We start from the raw sequence: 18,295 nt of genomic DNA on the forward strand, positions 1-18,295 counted from the left end.
GAAACCCCTCAAGTGCACTACATAAAAGGTGAAAGCTCAGAAAAGAAGCTTTCCGTGGTGGTGATTATGGGAAAAGCGCGCCGAGTGGTGAAGAGGCTTCCGAGGTGGGTGGTGAGAAGGCAATGGCGAGTGGTGAATATATTTTCATCATTATCGATCCTAGTCAAAAAAGTGTGAAATTTTGGGAAATTGTGGAATAAATAGTGGCCAAAAAGTGATGTGGTAATTTGTTTACAATGGTGTGTTTAGTGTGAAATTGCGTTAACATAGTAAATAGCACGCAGGTGCGATGTACGCAGACGTATTCCTAACATTTTACACTGGGCTTGTGCTCGCGCAATGGAAAAATCGGAAAATCCGAAAGGGCAAACGCGAAATTTTGTGGATGCGCCGCAATAAAGCATTTAATTTGTTGTGGCGCGTCGTCAAAATACCGCCAATTTCCACACAATTTTCCATAGACAAATGCACTTTTTGCAGTGATGTTGGAAAAATGCGACGCCAGACTTTTCTCACCTCCATCTATGGCCGACGTCGGGTCGCCCCGTCTTTTTCTGGGTGGAAAAGCCATTTATCGCGCGCCCGAGAAAACACCGCAGCTCGCGATTTGTTTACATAATCGCCACCGTGTGCGTTTTCCGCGGTGCTTTGACCCCTCTTGAGGACCTCCGGGGCGCCCATGAGTGCCCACAGGAGCGCCCCATATGGCGTGCTGTGGCCCGGAAAAGGGGGAAAAGCGTCAGTTGGTGTTGCTTAGCTGGGAAATCATCGCATTCTGCCTATTTTTGTGCTTCTTCACGAGGCATTTTCCCAGTGATTTTTCCCTCACAATAATGCTTCCTTTCCCGGCTCTAAGAGCCCAAATTGCCGCACAACGGCTGGTGTTTTCATGGGAAGTGCGTGGCTTTTGTTCACCCTCCAGTAAATCGATAAAAAAATTTCCATTTTGACAACAAGGGGTGATTTTATTGATTTTTTCTCGCCTTCCTTCAATTCCAATTGGGAGAGTGAGCGAGATGGACTGTGGCAAGAGGGGCCACAAATTTGGCAGAAATCGCCGGAGATTTTCTTAGAAAACACCACGCGCGGGCTGAAGAGTCCCCAGAATTACTCACTCGAGGCCCATTTCAGCTGTTTATCGTGCATTTGGAGTCTATTTCTGCGCCGAAACACTCCATAAACGAGGCCTTCGTCTCCACTCTAACTCACGCGAGTGAGCGAGAGGGCGCGATATTGTCCACCATTGCGACAGCACTGCCATCTGTTCATTGACTATTTACTACGCGAGTAATTTACATCGCGCGCAGCCGACTTGGATATATCAAAACAAACCTTGCTCACGCGCTCGTGTGTCCGGAAATCCATTGCAGATCAGAGTCGCGATCACGCGAGAGGACCTTTTGTGACTACCTGAGACAACCGTAAATCTTTCAACCACGGAGGACATGGACACATCGGACGAGGCGATCGAGATGATCGAAGACGCGGCCATCACGGGAGCCTCGGATGACGATGACGGCAGCCCCAGCAGCCCGGAGAGCGCCTACGATGACGGCAAGGACCTCATGAACATCGCCATGGGTGACGACGTGACGGCCCAACTGGCGGCCGCCGGCCCTGTCGGCGTGGCGGCCGCGGCGGCCATCGCGTCGGCGAAGAAGAAGAAGCGGCCGCACTCCTTCGAGACAAATCCCTCAATCCGGAAGCGCCAGCAGAATCGTCTCCTGCGCAAACTGAGGGTAAGAGTGAAGAGCGTGATTTGTCCGCCGGAAGACACCAATTAATGCCTCTCTTTCTCTGTGCTTCTGCAGCAAACCATCTTCGAATTCGCCACGAGAGTCGGTCAGCAGGCTATTGTACTCGTGGCCACTCCAGGGAAACCAAATACCAGTTACAAAGTAGGTTCGCGGACCATTTGCTTGCAAATTCCGCACGCGCGCGCGTTTCTTCAGTTATTCAACTTCAACTTCTCGCTCAGGTTTTCGGCGCCAAACCGCTGGAGGACGTGGTGAAGAACCTCAAAAGTATTGTCATGGAGGAGCTGGAGACGGCTCTGGCGCAGCAGGCGCCGCCACCGCCGCAGGAGGACCCGTCGCTGTTCGAGCTGCCGCCGCTGATCATCGACGGCATCCCGACGCCCGTGGAGAAGATGACCCAGGCCCAGCTCAGGGCGTTCATTCCGCTCATGCTCAAGTACTCGACGGGACGCGGCAAGCCGGGCTGGGGCAGGGAGTCCACGCGACCGCAGTGGTGGCCGCTGGAGCTGCCGTGGGCGAATGTGCGAATGGATGCGCGCACGGAGGAGGAGAAGCAGAAGATCAGCTGGACTCATGCGCTGCGCAAGATCGTCATCAACTGCTACAAGTATCACGGGCGAGAGGATCTCCTGCCGGCGTTCTCCGAGGAGGACGAGAAGGCCAACATCCTGGCCACGTCCAATGCCACAACGACGACGGCGTCCAATGTAAGTTTCGGCTGTCCGGCGAGGCTGTGTGAAGAGGCTTTTGGGATAAGAGCTTTTCCTCACTCACACCTCCTGACCCTTTCTTCTCTCTCTCTCTATCTCTCTGTGTCTTGCTAACCACGGCCGGGCGCTTGGCATTGCAGGTGGGGGTGTTGAAATTTCACAATGGGGGCACTGTGACGTCGGCGAGCAATCAGCAAACCACAAAGATTCAGATCCAATCGCCGACACAGACAATAGCAAACGCACAGGTTTGCCTAGACCCGTTGGCACTAACAGATGTGGATGTTCGTACTAATCACTCACTTATCTATCGATGTTGTGCATTTTGCTCCACACCCTGACATTTTTCAGTTTCCTCCCCCACAGTTTTTTGACTCCTTTTTCTGTTGCCGTTTAACATGTTTTGCATTGATTTCTTTTATTTGGTTTTTTACCCGCTTTGTGAAACAGATTTGCTACCATTGAAAGATTAGCGAATAACTTTCAACGGTGGCCAGTTGTGGACAAGAATGGGGCATTACTAATGACTCTCTCTCTTCTCTGTCTCCTCAAGCAGTACACACAGAACATGCTGCAAACCATCACAAACGCCGATGGGTCCTTGTCGATAATCCACGTGGATCCCAACAACTCAATAATCACACTTCCAGACGGAACTACTGCACAAGTCCAAGGAGTGGCGGTGAGTTTTTCGCACGCTGGCAAAAAATCTGTGGCTTGTAAAGAGCAATTTATCCACTATTTGTGGATAATTCGTCACTTTTGGTTGCAAAAGACTGCAATTTTGAGCTGTTTTCCGCACAGAAATCTCATAACATTTGTGGAATTGCAGAAATTTGCTCACATTCTTGGTTATAAATTGTGAAATTGGCCGATAAGCTCTAATTTATCGTTCTGATTTTTCTTATATTCACAATCAAATCATAAGATAAGGAGACAAAATCTTTAAGTTCCCTTTGAACGAGATTTTGGATCCATTTTTGATAAATTTTCACTAAAACTGAAGAGTGTTAAAGATGTGTTATAGAAGTTTAAAGAGTTCTTGGTCCTTGATTTCAACAGATTCGTCATTTGTGTTGAATAGAGATTTTCTGTTCTGGTTTACTCAAGGGTTTACTCATGTGTTAAGCCAATTTGTACCACCTGAATGTGTTATATTTTAAAACGATCTCCAGAGATAATTTGAACCGCGTTTATCACGGTTTTACTAAGTATTTTAGTACTTAGAGAATAACAAGGACTGTTTAAAGTTTAACATTCTCCAGTTTGAGTGGGAATTGATCCTATTTGAATGCCATTTTCTTCGGGGAAGTTCAATGGGAAAGTGCTGGGTTAAGTGTGCTTCAGTGTCTTGTTGATGGGATTCCTTGATTTTCCCATCGCGAGTAGTTTTGTCCGCAGTCAATTGAATGGCGCGTGACTTGTCGTTGCAGCTGACGACCCAGGGCGAGGGCACCACGGTGCACACGGTGCAAGGCATCGAGGGCAACGGGCAGACGGAGAACATGACAGTGGACCTGACTGAGGCGGGCCTGGGTCAGGAGAACCAGCTGATCATCACGGGCGAGGACGGCCAGGGCTATCCGGTGTCCGTGAGTGGGATGATCACCGTGCCCGTGTCGTCCATGTACCAGATGGTGGCCAATATCCAGCACTTGCACCAGAACGGCGACGGCACGGTGTGCCTCACGCCCATTCAGGTACCGCCGTCGCAGCTGCACAGCAGCCTGCGGCACTTGAGTAGCAATAAGGTGATCCAGGCCACGCTGGGCGGCGCCAAGGCGCCCTCCAATCTCGTCTATCACATTAAGCAGGAGACGGAGGGCGGCGCGGCCAACAACAACAATCACCTGGACGGCGCCAGTGGCGGCGGCGGCAGCGGGGCGGCGTTTGCGGTGAAGGAGGAGTGCCGCCGGGCGATTGAGCATACAGATTCTAGTCACACACAGGCCATCATTGATGCTGAGGGCAATCTCATTATACAGATGCGAACCGCCGCCGTTCCGCCGCCACCCGCCGCCACCGCCGCCGCCCATTCCGCCCCGTCGCAAGCCATCAAAGTGGCCTTCGAGCCCTGAAGCGCCCCACTTTGTTCCGTAGATCTTTTTGCTCTTTTTTCTTTGCGATAAATTGCGCGTGCAATTTATATGCTAGATTCTTTAGAATTCACATCTTTATTAGTAATTTCATTTGTAATTCTTTTTGTGTGTTTGTTTTTGGCTTGAGCGAAAGGGGAAAAAAAAGCAACACAACGCGAAGGCGCGCAGGATTTCGGTTTTCTTTTTGTGAAGGAGAAGAAGAAGAATTGCTAGATTTTACCAGTAATTTATTTGACTATCGAGTATTTTTTTACCCGTAATTCTTAGAGATGATAATTATGGTATTTTAATTGTGTTACTTTACGTGAAATTGATCCAAAAGAAAAACCAATTAATTGACGATTATGACGATTGATAAAGAAACTTATGTTTTGAATAGAAAAAATTTAATTTTTTGTGCAATTTTCTTGAGAAGAGCAAGCGAAAAAAAAAGCTTCTAAGAGAGAAAGAAAGAGTCAATATATTATTCTGTGTACCAAATAGAAGCGGAGAAACAATAGAAAGTACAAGTTTTACCCTTTTAATTTATTTTGTGCAACTTTATTTATAGGATTTAAACTGCGTTCACCACAAAAAGTCTGGTTGGAAACCAAAAATTGTACATGAAACAACAATTAGAGAAAGAAAAAGTCGAAAAATATTTCTATTCATGCAAAGAATTATTATGCAGAGTTTTGTGGTGATTTTAATATGAAACAAATATTAGCAAGTTAGGATTTTATTTATAGTAATGTTTTATTTTATTTTATTTTTTTTTGTATAGAACGAGAAAAAGCGAGGGAGAAAAAGGAAGAAAAACATGCATGTATCACTCGAAAGCCAAAATCTTTGTGATTTCAGAGAACCTCTATTAATTTTTTTTTATGATTTTGCTGTAAAACTGATTTATTTTACTTTTTATTACTATTATTTTGTAATTTGATCTATTTTATTTTTCACAAATAGGTTTGAAAGTGTGTGAAATGAAAGCAAAAATGCAAAAGCAGATTTGCAAAATGTGTGAGCCAAAATATATATTTTACTTTTAAATAGTCATAAAGTAAAAAAAAGAAGAAATTCAACGACAAAACTTATTTATTTTTGCAATTATTGTGTCAAAAGAGGACGAGCATTGAGAAAAAAATTCCCTGCATTACTTAATGAAAGGATTAAAGGAAGATTTGTAGGGAGAGAAAGAAACAATTTGATTACAATATTGTAGTTTTCTCTCAATAGAGAAAGAAATCTGACGAATTTTTTGTGGCATTTTCAGTTTTTAAGAGAAATAAGAGCACTTTTGTCATAGTTTCAATGTTCCTTTTTTTGGAAAAAAAAAATCAAAGAAAATGCGCGACAAGTGATCTCTTAATTTCAGAATTCCTGTTCTGTGTGTCAATTTTGTTTCCTAGTTTTTTTTATTATCTTTTTTGTTTTTCTTTTTCTTTCTTTTGTAACTAAATAGCTCTGGACTGATGGAATTCATAAATGCCACGCAAGCCATAAATTTGCCTATCAATGTTTTTTTTTCTAGTGTAATTTTTAGTTTGTCGCTTGTGAAAGAAGAAGAAAAAAGTAGGAAGAAAAGCCTTTGCGCGAAAAGAAAGTAAAGGAAATTTATTTTTTACGTGTAAAATTCATCGATGTTATATTTAGAATAAAACATCTTGTGTCCTTTTAGTTTTTTTCTTGTTTTTTTCGAGATTTATTTTCCTTTTCTGTTGACTCTTTAGCATGCTGTTTTATTTACGTAGACACTGATCGCGTGTCACAAATCGTATGTATTTTACTCTCTAGAATAGTAATATTTTACACTACTCGTTGATTCCATAAAACAAAGGTTAGAAAATGTGTTTTCATTAGGAAACTGAGTAAAATCTTAATTTGTTTTAATTTTGTAAATAAATTCTTGACATTCTCCAAAAATTTTCAACCTTTCCTTGAAATGTAGGACGTAAAAGTGAGAAAAAATATCAAAATACAGTAGTAAATATAATATTTGTGTGATTGACGACGTCTTATAACATTAAATATGGACAAAATGCGCTAAAACGGCAATTGAATAAGAAAAATTGCGCATTTTCAGCGTCTAAAAGTGATGCACGTGTGATCCTTTGATTGTGGAATCGGTGAAAAGGGTGAAAATAGTCATAGGCGGCGTAGGGAATGTCATAACCTCACATTCTACTCTCTTTCTCTCTCTGTCTGTCTGGCTCAGGTTGAGAATGGCGAGGGCATGGAAACCATCACCGTGAGTCCGGGCATGCATCAGATGCTGCAGATTCAGGGCGCGCCGGGCACGGAGCCGCAAGTGCTGCAAGTTCTGAGCTTGAAGGACGCCACAGTGCTGACGAAGGCCATGGCCGCCATCACGGAAGTGAAGGGTGACGACGGTGAGGAGAAGCTCTTCACGATCAAGTAGATTAATTTTCGGCATAAAAGTGTGTGTGAGTAAATCAAGGGTTTGATGCCGCAGAATCTCAACTTTCTCACTTCCTTTTCCCAACTCCCATTTTCCGGCTATCATTATGAAAACGCGACGACATTTAAAGAAGGCATTTTTGATTGACACCGTGTTAGATTTTTGATGTACCTGAGAAAACTTCACTGACATTTTTTTTTCTTCATTTCGATTACTTTGAAAAGTGTCTGAAAAAGTGATTTTCAAAATGTATGATTTAGTTTTAGAACAATTTTATTTATATACAATTTTTATTATTATTTCTCAATGTGATTGACTAGAGGATATTTTAGTTTGTGATACTTTTTTTATTTATTTATTCAACTATATTTTTTTTATTTTCTCGTGCAAGACACTTTTTCAGACATTTTCACTTTTTTCTAACATACGATAAAACAATGGAAACAGGAAAATTAATAATAATTAAAACAAAAATCGTAAAATTGAGATAAGATTTGACATTAAAAAAAAAATCAATTTAATTTTTAGTGCAATTATCCAAAAAAAAAAATCTCTAAATTAATTCACACAAAAAAAACACCTAAATTCGCGGACGGATTGCAAAGGAGAAGAGGACAAAATGTTTCTAGTCAACTTTCTTGTCAAACTGTAATTAAGGACACAAAAGGATAAAAAAAAACCTATAAATGACAAATGAGTGTTTTAAGATAAATTTATTTATGAAAAATGACATTGTAATTATAACAGTAAATGATAAGTAAATTCAATTTTGAGAAGAATATATTCAGTGAAAAAAAAAAGGAAGAACAAAATGTTCGAGAGTATAAAAAAAAGCATTTTTTGGGTAGAGAAAGAAAAGAAAAACCAGAAAAACTCTCAGAATGTTTTACTGTAAAAAAAAAAGATATAGTCGACTATAGGTGTACTTTATTTCCTCATTTTATTACCGTGTAATTTAAACTACATGTAGTTGTAAATTGAGAATCCCTCGATATTAACTTTTCCCGTGGTGTGGAAAAGGCAGACGAAATCTTTGCATTTTTGACTTGTCTTGTAAAATTGTAAGACCATAGAGAGAACTTCCAAAGATGTCGAAAGTGGTTGGATTAATAGAAAAGTGGATGGATTTATGCTTTTTCAGTGTAGAACAGAGTCAACAATTACAAAATTTTTCTTCAATAAAAATCTCTTGTCTTTTATTTATGTGGGACCAACTTTTTCCCAAATTCCGGGAGATAAATAGAAGGTGTTCTGGTGTTGAGAGGGTTTCCGGGAGTTCTGGAGGCGCGCTTTTTGGGGGGGGGACTTACGAGCCCACGATGATGTTATTGATGGGAATGTGGATGAGCTTCACGAAGAAGCCAATGAAGCCCATTATGCAGAAGCCGATGGCTGTGGCGATGGCGATCTTCTGGAACTCCCTCCTGTCGGGCTTCGTGCAGCGCTTGATCAGCCTGATGGAGTCCTTGGCGAAGAGCCTTCCTGGTTCACAGAACTTGGCGATCTGATCCATAATTGCACTCTATTCACCAAAGAGAAAGCACTCTTAACAGCTGTGCAGGCGAGTGAGAGAGGAATTGTGATACTTACAGGATTAGCAGGTGTGTGCTGGAGAGATTTCTGCACAGAGATGTGGAATTGCGTCGATGGCTGGTGAGAAAATGAGGATTCCTTTGGCCACAATTCACTCCACGTCACGACTACGCTGTCAAGTGATGCCGGATGGAAGTCTCTTCCCCGGCGCGCAGCGCCACTCGCGGACAGCACATCAAACGCCACAGATTCCAATCTGGCAACTCCTCAGACTGTTTGTATTGTCATTTCTTTGGGTTTTGGGGAGAGGAAAAATAAACATTCCTTTTCGCGGCTGAAAAATGAATTTTCCCGTTGTGCTGGTGGTGCACGAGGGCGGTCCATCCGCTGAGGAAGTGATCAATAGTGAGGATGCAGGAAATCCACGCGAAACATCCATGCTAAAACACTGTTTCCTCAGATATCCGGAAGCTTCCGGCGGAGGAAAACACCATGGCACTGGATCAGGAGACAAATCCCCTGGGCTATCGACATCACCTGGTCACCAAGTACTACGAGACCGATCTGCTGCTGGTGCCCATGAAGGGGCCCCTCGAGGCGTGGCCGCAGAACTTGCTCGGCGGCGTTGAAGGCGTATTGATTTGCTTCGACGCGAAGAAGGTAAATATTTGTCGGTTTGCTTTTGCGGTGAATTTTGATGAGCCTTTTTCTGCCCACCAGCGAGACTTCCTGAAGGTCATTCCCAAGTACGCCAGCTTCCTGAAGAGTCACCAGATCGAGTTGGGCATTCTGCTGTGCGATCAGCTCAGCGACGACGAGGCAGACGGAATAACATATCGCGAGGCGAAGCAGTGCAGCAAAGTGCTGGACGTGATTGAGCTGGCCAGGAGTGATGAAGATGAGGAGGAGGACGATCCACACAATCCCACAGGATACGAGGAGTTGCAGCAGGCGCTGAGGAGTTTCCTCTGGAGCAGCGCTGAAGTCAGCAATGGTGAGATAATCTGCAAATACTGCAAAATTCCCTCTTCAAGCTTCCCCAAATCCTTGCAGTTTACCATCGCAGCCACGGATACGCGACAATGGATCCCCAGGACGACGATGAGGAGGACCAGGAAGTACCCTCGCCCGCGAATCCGACAAATACGGACATGAACGACGCAGAAATCACCGCCGAATTGGCAAATTACGAGCGTCTGCTCAGCGAAGTCATGCAATTCCGCTCCACCACGGCGTCCTGGTCACGCAACGAGCGCCTGGCGTACGCGCAGGAGTTCGCCAGCCTGTTCGACGAGCTCCTGGGCATCGACTCGGCGTCCGACGACGAGGATCCGTACGCCGAGGAGCACGTGATCGCCGTGGAGGAGCCGACGCCCGAGAAGTGAGCGAAAGCGACGCTCTTTAGGCATCTGTAAAACATTTATTTTATAATTACTATTAATTATATTATTACAAAAAATACGCAATACACAGGTGTTTATGTTACTTCATCGCTATGTTTTTCTTGTCCTTCCAGTTGTTGTTTTTTTTAAGTCTATTAAAAGGGTAAAATATGGTTTTGTTCTCACAATTTAAGGGACTTTTGTGTGTCATTTTTTTTATTTAGAATTGCGCTTATACAAAAGAAGAGGAAGAATTCATAGAGAATTGTGATTTGGCGGACAATTTGTGGTTTTGTGAAGGGTTTTTTCTTTCTCTCTATTCATGCCAAGAAGTTCATTTCTTATCTCTATTCCTCGCGCACTCGTAAAAGTTTGCTGAAGAATGAAGAAAGTTTTCTCCTTGTGGAAAAATTGTAATTATTCACATCTAATTCATTCATCATTTTGGAACTCTTAGAATTTAAACTTTAAATCTACAAATATTCAATATTTTTTCTTTATGTATAATATTTAGGGTTATTTGATTTATACTTCTTTAAATATTGTTTTATATAGCAATATTTTCATCTTCTCCACTGTTTTCTTTTCTTCTTCTTCCTTCTCTCTTCCTATAAAATACCAGCATTATTTTGGATTCTTCGTCATTTTACAATTCTTGCATCCTTTTTTTTCCTGGAATATTATCTCAAATGTTTGCATTTCTTATTTGGTGGACTTTTTCTTTCTTCTCCAATGAGCTCCGAATTCCAGTTTTTTTTCTTCCAAGTTCTTTTGGCTTTCAATATGTGTTTTTTCTGTATATAAATTGTTTTGTGTGTGTGAAAAATGTCCATGAATCGATTTTACAGTCTCAATTTTGGTAGACAATTTTTTTTTCTTCTTCAAAAAAGTTTGGTTTTTTTTTGTTAAAAAAGTGTCTGGTAGAAAAGACAAATATTTTCTAAAGATTTTCCTCCTCTTTCATCTCTTGTTTTCCTCCTTTTTTTACTCTTGGGGTATTGCACAATGCAATCCTCAATCTCAGAATTAATTGGTAAATATAAAAAAAACACGAAAATTACTTTACAAAGAAAGAAAAACTTAAAATCATTCATAAAATGTGAAATCTCAAAATTCTCCTGAGATTCGATTGAGAATTTAAAATGAAAATTGTAGAAAAGAAATTATTAATATTTATATTATAAAAAAAGAACTAATTTTACAATTTCTCTCGCTATGAACACAATTTTTTCCTTCTCAAATTTTTCCTTTCTTTTCTTCGTTTATTTTATCATTGATGATTTTTCCTCATTTTTTCCTTTATTCCTTTCTTCTATGACAATTTTGGCTTCTTCATCATTTGTTAGATCATGTTTATCAGCGACTAGATAGAATTTGCGACATTATCAATTCGTCTACAAACACAATTAAAAAAAAACATTCAATTACAAAAAGAGAGTCTTGAGGATATTATAAACTTCTTCATCTTTATATATCAAAAAAGTTCACTTTTCTTCTGAGTAAATTACACATGAGACATTTATAATGTTGCTTGTGTGCAAAATTGATGATGGCAAAAGGCGAGTCGGCGTGCGATTGAAGGATGGATAGGAATTAAAAAAAAGCCTCTCTGCTAAGAAAAAAATTAATCGCAACACACAAACTCGCCTTTCCGGACAGTTAAAAAAAGACTACAGAGAACGATTAAAAAACATACAAATAAATTATGTACAAAATGTGTTCTAGATTTTGCCTTCCTTATAAAAAAACAAATATTGTTATCATCAATATGTTTCTTCCATTGCGAATTCCACTACAAGATTGGTTTTTGTTCTCTCTAAAGCAAAACTTTATAGGTACTTATCAATTACTTTTGTCTCTCTCCTTTCGCTAATCATAATATAATATAATATATGTAGTAATTAATATAAAACATATGGCCAAACATGATTTCCTTCCTTCCTTCCTTCCTTCCTTCCGTGATGCGTGACTGAATTTGCAAGAGCGATTCACAATTTATGCCTTTGCTTAATAAAACTCTTCACATATTCTCAGAAGTCAAAGATTAAATATTTGAGGATTTTTTGGTCTCTCTCTCGCACTTTCTCTCTCTCTTTCTCTCTCAACTCATAAAAATAATAACGTATTTCTTCAAAAATATCACCCTCTTTTCCTCTCTTGCTAAAAAGGGGCACATGAAATGATTTAAAAACATGCCCAATGCAGCGCTCAAGTGTTGGCTAAAAAGTATTCCTGGCGATTTTAGACGTCTCGCGATCAGTCGGAGGGAGATTCTAGCGATAATCGATGGAGATCGGCATAGTTGACGATCGCTCTGTGCAGGAATTCGTATTGCGCCTGCAAAAGACATCCACAAATCAGTCTCAAAGCCAAAGACAAATAACTCTCAGCACAACTCACATAAGTGTCGATCATCATGTTGCGCTGCGAGCGCAATTTCCTCACTGTCGTGCAAATGTCCACTCGCTTCTCCGCACGCAATTGCTCCACGAGGAAGCACATGGCCACGAAGATTGAACTACGATCGGATCCCAAACTGCAAATTGAAGCGTCAAGAAATAGCATTCAGAAATAGATTCAATCACAATAATAATATGTTCTTGACAATAACATTTTGATGTTTATTAATAAGATGAAAGAAGCTTTTCGGTCTGTTAAGCTTGTTTCTATTTCGACGGGTGCCTCGAAAACTATAAAAAGTCAAAATCGTAATTTTTCAGCAAAGCGAATTCAAAATTTTGCATTAAAACAGCTGCGAAATTTGCCAAATTTACTTCAAAATACTCAAAATGCCTTCAAATTGTTCGTTAAAGTGAAAATATTGCTCTGTATTTTTTATTTTGTAAATGTTTTATTGGTATTTATTGGAATTTTTCACTAAAATATGGCAAAATTAATAGAAAATCTGAAAATATTACTTTTCAAAGTCGATTTTTAATGGTTTTTGAGTCGATTTTATACAAAAAATCAACTTTTCATACTTCAATTGAACTTTTTCTTAATGTTTTCAAGTGAAAAAATTTAAAAAGATATGAGAAATATTCATTTAAAGTCCAAAAAACATTTTAGGATAATTCTGAAAATCTACAAATATTTTCTAAAAATACGTTTTATGCATTTAACTGCAATTTTTGAGATATTTTTCTTGGGGAAAAATTCTTCAGCGTAAACAATGAAAATTCGACTTTTCATTCGCAAAACATGACAATTTTTTTCCATTTGTGCTTTTTAGATAAATAAGATTTTTTTCTATTGTCTCATAAGATACAAATCTTAAAATTCTTGTACAGAAAGAACAAATAAAAGGCTTTTCAAAAATACATAAGACGAAAACTATGATAAATCGACTTTTCATAGTTTTCCATTCACCCGTCGAAATAGAGAGAATTTAATCACAAAAAATTGTAATTTAAAAGGAAATTGCACGCAATTCAGTCTCTTAGACATCTCAACTTGATGTCTAAGTATTAAAAATTAGATTAAAACGCATCATTTGATGAATATTGGCCTTCTAAATGTCTCTAAAACACTGTTTTTGACCAAGAAATGATCAAAATCGATTGATAGACAATTCCATCTGACTCTAATTAGACGAAAAAGACCTAAAGTGCGCGCAAACTGATCTCACCTGCAGTGCACTGCGACTGGGCTGGATTGATTGTACGCCTTCTGGCTGTTGTGATGCTTCAGCGCCTGATCCACCAGCTCAATGATGCCGCGACACACTTCCGGCACCTCGCCGTCCACCGTCGGCCAGCCGTTGTACTGGAACTGCGTCACTTGGATCGTGTCGTCGATCTTCACGTTGGTCACGTTGAACTCACGCCGCGTGTAGTATGGACAACTCTCGCTCTGGATGTACTTCACAGTGATGTGATCGTACTGAATCTCATCGTCTGCCCAATATCGCGGACACTTCTTGGCGCCGTCGCCAATCTGCGGAAGAAAAAAAAACGCCAGTCAAGAAGAGAGTCTTGGAATTGCAAGAAAAACAACTTTTCCAACTCACCTCAGAGAGCATCACGATTGTGTTAATACTTTGCTCAGACACCATCCGCCAAAAGTCCCCAATTGTTGCCTCCATGGGATCCTGGGCAATGATAAAGGACTCCGAATTGTCATAGCCCTCAATGAAGCTGGCATTGATGTATGTGGAATTCTCACGGCCAGGAATTGGTGTGAGTATGACGCGATTCTTGTCAAAAGGCAAAACACTATCACTGCGATTCTTCATCTGATTCTGCTCGCCACTGGCAATGAATGTTGCCTTCTTATTGCCATCCACCGCCGTCTTGATCTTCCCAAACTCCACCTCTAATTGACACTGCTCCTTGCTGTCCTGCCGCGTCTTCAGCGTCTCCACAGCGGCACCCAGACCCTTGCACGGCAGCAGTGTGCTGCCAAACTGAGCAATCTCCATCAGAGCGCGATACAGGAAGATGTACTGCTTCAGCGATTGCACCAGGAAGTTCCTCTGATGGCGCATGTCACACACAGTGTTGAAGATCGCCACGTGACCCTCCTCGTCCAGCTGCTGCGTGAGCGAATCCAGCGCCACAAGTGTCCCCGTGCGTCCCACCCCGGCGCTGCAGTGCACAAGAATCGGGCCACGCTGCAGTGAATACACAGCATTGATCTGCTTGATGAACTTCACAATGCCCTGCGGATGTTCCGGCGCCATGAAGTCCTTCCACATGAGATAGTGATACTGCGTGATGTATCGCCTGTCCTCCTCATCCTCCCCAAAGCCACTGCTGCGTCGCACCACCTTCAGCTCCCTCACCAGATAGTCCGAGAAGCGCTCCTCCGACACAAATGTCACAGAAATGTCCCCAAACTGCGTGGCATCGTTCACCTTCTCCGGCCAATATTTGGCACACTTTGTCTTATTGTACTCCTCAAGATTCGTCAGCATCACAATAATCTCCAAGTGTTGCTCCCAAATCATGCGCCAGAAGTCATTCACTGTGCCCTCCATTGGACCCTGAGCGCAAATGAACTTCTTCCTCTCCTTGTAGCCCAGCACAAAGTTGGCATTGATATAGTCCGAGCCGATGATTGAGTTGATTGTGGACAATTTCACTCTCGTCTGATCGTACGCTTTGATGTCAGGATATCTATTTTTGCCCGAATTCTCCTTGGCATCGGAATTCTTTGTCGTCCTATCGCTAAATCTGTCCGGCAACATCTCAAACTCATGCTGAAAGCCATAGTCGGAATCCTTGTGACGACTGAGGAAGGCTTGCACCATTTCCGCCTTGACTATCGGTGGGATATCTGGTGGCTTTGACGATTGTGTGCCAATCAAGTGACGATGATGATTACTCTGACTCCTGCCGCCACACAGCGCCCTCAAGGACTCCCTCAAGCTAATCGCCTCATCTCCACGCGCCACATTCTTCGTGTAGTACCGATGAATGATGCACAGCGACATGAGGAGAATCAGCACGATGACAATCAGTGCCAGGAGAATTTGCACAACCAGCGCAAGAATGTACGTCATATTGTCTGCATTCTCATCCAGATTTGGCGGCGCACCAGCTTGCATCATCTGGAAGTATTCACTGTACGAGGACAACACCTGATCCTTGTCTCCCTGGCGATTCTTCACGATCACCTCCACAAATCCCGTGTATTCACTCTTCAGATCCAACTGTCCGTCGAACACACTGAACAGCATTGCTTCATTCGACAGCGGATTCACCGTTGTCACCTTGTCCTCCAGCATGGCATCCTTGAAGTCATCAAAGTGTTGTCTTCTGCGCCTCCGACGATTGACAGCCGTCACAGGCGTCGGAAACGTCGAAAACTCCTCAGCTTCCGCTGTCACACCGAAGAATGGCAGTGTGGGAATGTCCTCGGGCAGGATTGGCTTTGGTGTTGTTGTTGTGGTGGCTGTTGTTGTGCGTCGCCTTGTTGGCGATCGCCAAATTGCACCCTCAAGACACTTTCGACACGCTTCAGTCTCCTGCTCTTCACTCACATTCCCATTCATGCGCTTCCCATCGCCCAGAAAGATCTCCGAATGGAAATTCTCACCCGTCATCACTTCGGCAATGTAGGCGCCACCCTTGGAATTGTTCACTGCGTGCACTTCATGGTATGTCATCACATCCAGATCCTCAGGTGGCGGAAGATTGCGCACAATTTCGTCCTTTGACACGCGCACCATGTAAATTCTATAGCAACAAATTGGTCCGTTGCGCTCCGAAATCCGTGGCAAATTCAGCTTGAACACCCAATCATTCGTCTCTGTCTTCACCTTCCCCCACAAAAACTTCCCAATGGCGTCCGGCACCGTTGGCGGCATGACACAGCTCTGCAGAGCCGGCTCTCCTGGCTTCTTACTCCGCGTCACCGCCTGCACTTGAATGGTGTAGTTCGTATTGGGCGGAATACCGTCATAGATCGCACGATAAGGAGACTTCTCATCGATACTCTTCGTCTTGGGTCCCCAAGTCTCATTCCTCACCGAATGATCCAGCCGAAAAGTCGCCACACCACTGAGAACTACGTGATAGGAGATAATCTTTCCGTTCTTCTTCACCGGCGGCTCCCAAATCACCTCCACGAAATTCCGTCGCGATATGTTGTAGTGAACGCAAGAGATGCGCAAATTCACTGGTTCTGACGAAATGCCATCCATCGTTGTGCCCATCACGGATTCCGACCAATTCCCACACGCCTTCGTGAGCTCACTGCACGCACGCACGCGGAAATTGTACTCTGCCGCCGTGCGCAAACCGTCAAACATGTAGGGAAGATTGCGACTATTCTGCAGATGAATTGCCTCCTTCACTTCCGACGCATTCTCCGCATTCACCACCACCAAATCATAATACTGGATGTACTCCAGCAGATCCGGCGGCGGCGGTGTCCAGCCGATGGTGATTGTGGAGTGTGTGTTGCCCTTCACCTCAATCGAAGGAATGAACACTGGATCCTTCTCCAGTGTCTTCACCCACGTCGGATGCGTGTAAGCCGGTCCCATTGCGATCTTATTCTGCGCCACAATCTTGAACTGATACTTCGTGGATGCCTCAAAGTTCTCCAACACACACGACTGATTCTTGCCATTGATGCGATCCTTGTAGTACGTGAATGTCTCATCGCCATCCTTGCGATACTGCACATAGAATGCCTGAACGGGATCATTGCCATCGTTCACAGTCCAATTCATGAAGATCTTATTCGCTCCCACCGCCTTTACGAAGTCTATTCTCACCTCCGGACGATCCAGCACGAAAATCGACGACTCTCCAGTGATTTCCGCTCCCGTGCGAGGTATGAGAATGCGACAAATGTACGTGCCATTGTGCCTCTTGGACACATTCTCCAGATCCAGTGTGACATTCATTCGTGTCTCGTTGATCTGCTTAATGCGCGTCTTGTTGCTGAGATTGAGATTGATCTCCTTGACAGAGGCGAAATCCATGCCATCCACGTCCTCCTTGCGCCACTCAATGGAGCTCTTGTACTCCTCGAGTGGGAAAGCCTCCACCAGACAGAACAGCGTCACGTGCTTGCTCATGTTCGTGCGGATTCTCGCACTGCTCTGACTCACGATCTTCGGCGAGATGATGGGCTGCAGGAAGAACAGCTTCTCCATTCCATCCACCACGTCGATGCAGCTGTAGTTGCCCAGATCCTTCAGACTCACCCTGGCGATGGCCAGCTCGTGCGAGTATATCTTCCCGTCCACGATGGTGTCGTCATCGTTGACCTGAGTTACGCGATCGGAGAATCTGCAAGAGGAATAACAGAGCCTTTGAGTGACATCCGCGTCCGGAAGACTCTTGTGACTCACCTCTTGTCGCTCTTTACTGTGATGTTCTTCCCGTTTCTCGTCCACAAGATGCTCTCGGTGCGCGTCGAACACGAGAAGGTGGTGTTTGTGTCCACAGCCACGGGGATTTCGGCTGGAAGAGAGAAATGGAGAGAAAGATGCTCAGGAAGAAGCCACACAATGACTGACATCCGGGCTCCAGCATCGCATAACCACACTTTTCACTACCACAAAACACCCCAAATTCACCCCCAAATACCAACACATCCCCACCGAATCCCACGCAGAGACACTCACCTGCCTCCTGGCCAGCCGGAAGTGTGCAAGAAAAGGGGAGGAAGGGGAGGAAAAGTAGAAAAAGGCAAACGCCACTGAAGTGGGCTTGGTCGATTATGCCGATACACTTTTTCATCACTATCGCGACACAATCACATGCTAAGTACACAACTTATGTCTAATATCTACTAAATGGTAACATAATCAGCGGACTAATGCTAGTATGAGACAATTTCCGGCGGATTTTCCTACTAAAAATGCCCGTCTCGCGACCAACAAAAATTTTTTTACACTACAGCTGTCAGCTTTGTTCGACACCCGCTTGTCAGCGCTCATCGACTCCGCCGGCTCTGC

The 18,295-nt window shown here is 43.2% G+C and overlaps 4 protein-coding genes across 11 annotated transcripts; 2 read left to right on the top strand and 2 right to left on the bottom strand.

Moving 5' to 3' along the window:
* The first annotated feature begins 105 nt into the window (after positions 1-105).
* On the top strand, positions 106-7,545 carry LOC132265049 (DNA-binding protein Ewg). 8 transcript variants are annotated; one of them, XM_059765482.1, is made up of 8 exons: positions 106-291; positions 1,371-1,739; positions 1,812-1,898; positions 1,979-2,464; positions 2,608-2,751; positions 3,024-3,149; positions 3,901-4,167; positions 6,761-7,545. In XM_059765482.1, exons 2-8 carry the CDS (start codon positions 1,446-1,448, stop codon positions 6,962-6,964), a joined length of 1,608 nt encoding a protein of 535 aa, XP_059621465.1. In that variant the 5' UTR covers positions 106-291; positions 1,371-1,445; the 3' UTR covers positions 6,965-7,545. The 8 variants fall into 8 exon arrangements, with proteins under 8 accessions (XP_059621465.1, XP_059621464.1, XP_059621468.1 ...); XM_059765481.1 differs by having other exon boundaries at positions 106-284; XM_059765485.1 differs by having other exon boundaries at positions 106-284; positions 2,608-2,715.
* A 719-nt stretch (positions 7,546-8,264) lies between these two features.
* LOC132265061 (protein transport protein Sec61 subunit gamma) lies at positions 8,265-8,683 on the bottom strand. The gene is made up of 2 exons (XM_059765509.1): positions 8,555-8,683; positions 8,265-8,486 (listed from the first exon to the last, which is right to left on the bottom strand). The coding sequence occupies exon 2, from the start codon at positions 8,475-8,477 to the stop codon at positions 8,271-8,273; it is 207 nt and encodes a 68-aa protein (XP_059621492.1). The 5' UTR covers positions 8,478-8,486; positions 8,555-8,683; the 3' UTR covers positions 8,265-8,270.
* Positions 8,684-8,740: 57 nt separating this feature from the next.
* LOC132265054 (uncharacterized) lies at positions 8,741-9,905 on the top strand. Its single transcript, XM_059765495.1, has 4 exons — positions 8,741-8,902; positions 8,958-9,157; positions 9,218-9,491; positions 9,551-9,905. The coding sequence occupies exons 1-4, from the start codon at positions 8,839-8,841 to the stop codon at positions 9,880-9,882; spliced, it is 870 nt and encodes a 289-aa protein (XP_059621478.1). The 5' UTR covers positions 8,741-8,838; the 3' UTR covers positions 9,883-9,905.
* A 572-nt stretch (positions 9,906-10,477) lies between these two features.
* On the bottom strand, positions 10,478-18,077 carry LOC132265211 (tyrosine-protein phosphatase 69D). Its single transcript, XM_059765789.1, has 6 exons — positions 17,855-18,077; positions 17,687-17,798; positions 13,889-17,624; positions 13,508-13,815; positions 12,280-12,415; positions 10,478-12,216 (listed from the first exon to the last, which is right to left on the bottom strand). The coding sequence occupies exons 1-6, from the start codon at positions 18,075-18,077 to the stop codon at positions 12,136-12,138; spliced, it is 4,596 nt and encodes a 1,531-aa protein (XP_059621772.1). The 3' UTR covers positions 10,478-12,135.
* Positions 18,078-18,295: the final 218 nt, after the last annotated feature.

The sequence above is a fragment of the Phlebotomus argentipes genome, unplaced genomic scaffold (genome assembly GCF_947086385.1).
Source record: "Phlebotomus argentipes unplaced genomic scaffold, Phlebotomus argentipes genome assembly contig_2, whole genome shotgun sequence".
Classification (NCBI taxonomy): Eukaryota; Metazoa; Arthropoda; class Insecta; order Diptera; family Psychodidae; genus Phlebotomus; species Phlebotomus argentipes.

What these genes read in the sequence shown, in the direction of transcription:
- LOC132265049 (XM_059765482.1), top strand. Translation starts at nt 1,446, where the DNA reads ATGGACACATCGGACGAGGCGATCGAGATGATCGAAGACGCGGCCATC. An exon ending in CAACGACGACGGCGTCCAAT is followed by an intron (nt 2,465 to 2,607) that starts GTAAGTTTCGGC and finishes TTGGCATTGCAG; the next exon opens with GTGGGGGTGTTGAAATTTCA. An exon ending in TGGCACTAACAGATGTGGAT is followed by an intron (nt 2,752 to 3,023) that starts GTTCGTACTAAT and finishes CTCCTCAAGCAG; the next exon opens with TACACACAGAACATGCTGCA.
- LOC132265211 (XM_059765789.1), bottom strand. Translation starts at nt 18,077, where the DNA reads ATGAAAAAGTGTATCGGCATAATCGACCAAGCCCACTTCAGTGGCGTT. An exon ending in TGCGATGCTGGAGCCCGGAT is followed by an intron (nt 17,799 to 17,854) that starts GTCAGTCATTGT and finishes TCTCTCTTCCAG; the next exon opens with CCGAAATCCCCGTGGCTGTG. An exon ending in ACAGTAAAGAGCGACAAGAG is followed by an intron (nt 17,625 to 17,686) that starts GTGAGTCACAAG and finishes TTCCTCTTGCAG; the next exon opens with ATTCTCCGATCGCGTAACTC.
- LOC132265061 (XM_059765509.1), bottom strand. Translation starts at nt 8,477, where the DNA reads ATGGATCAGATCGCCAAGTTCTGTGAACCAGGAAGGCTCTTCGCCAAG.
- LOC132265054 (XM_059765495.1), top strand. Translation starts at nt 8,839, where the DNA reads ATGAATTTTCCCGTTGTGCTGGTGGTGCACGAGGGCGGTCCATCCGCT. An exon ending in TTTGCTTCGACGCGAAGAAG is followed by an intron (nt 9,158 to 9,217) that starts GTAAATATTTGT and finishes TCTGCCCACCAG; the next exon opens with CGAGACTTCCTGAAGGTCAT. An exon ending in CAGCGCTGAAGTCAGCAATG is followed by an intron (nt 9,492 to 9,550) that starts GTGAGATAATCT and finishes AAATCCTTGCAG; the next exon opens with TTTACCATCGCAGCCACGGA.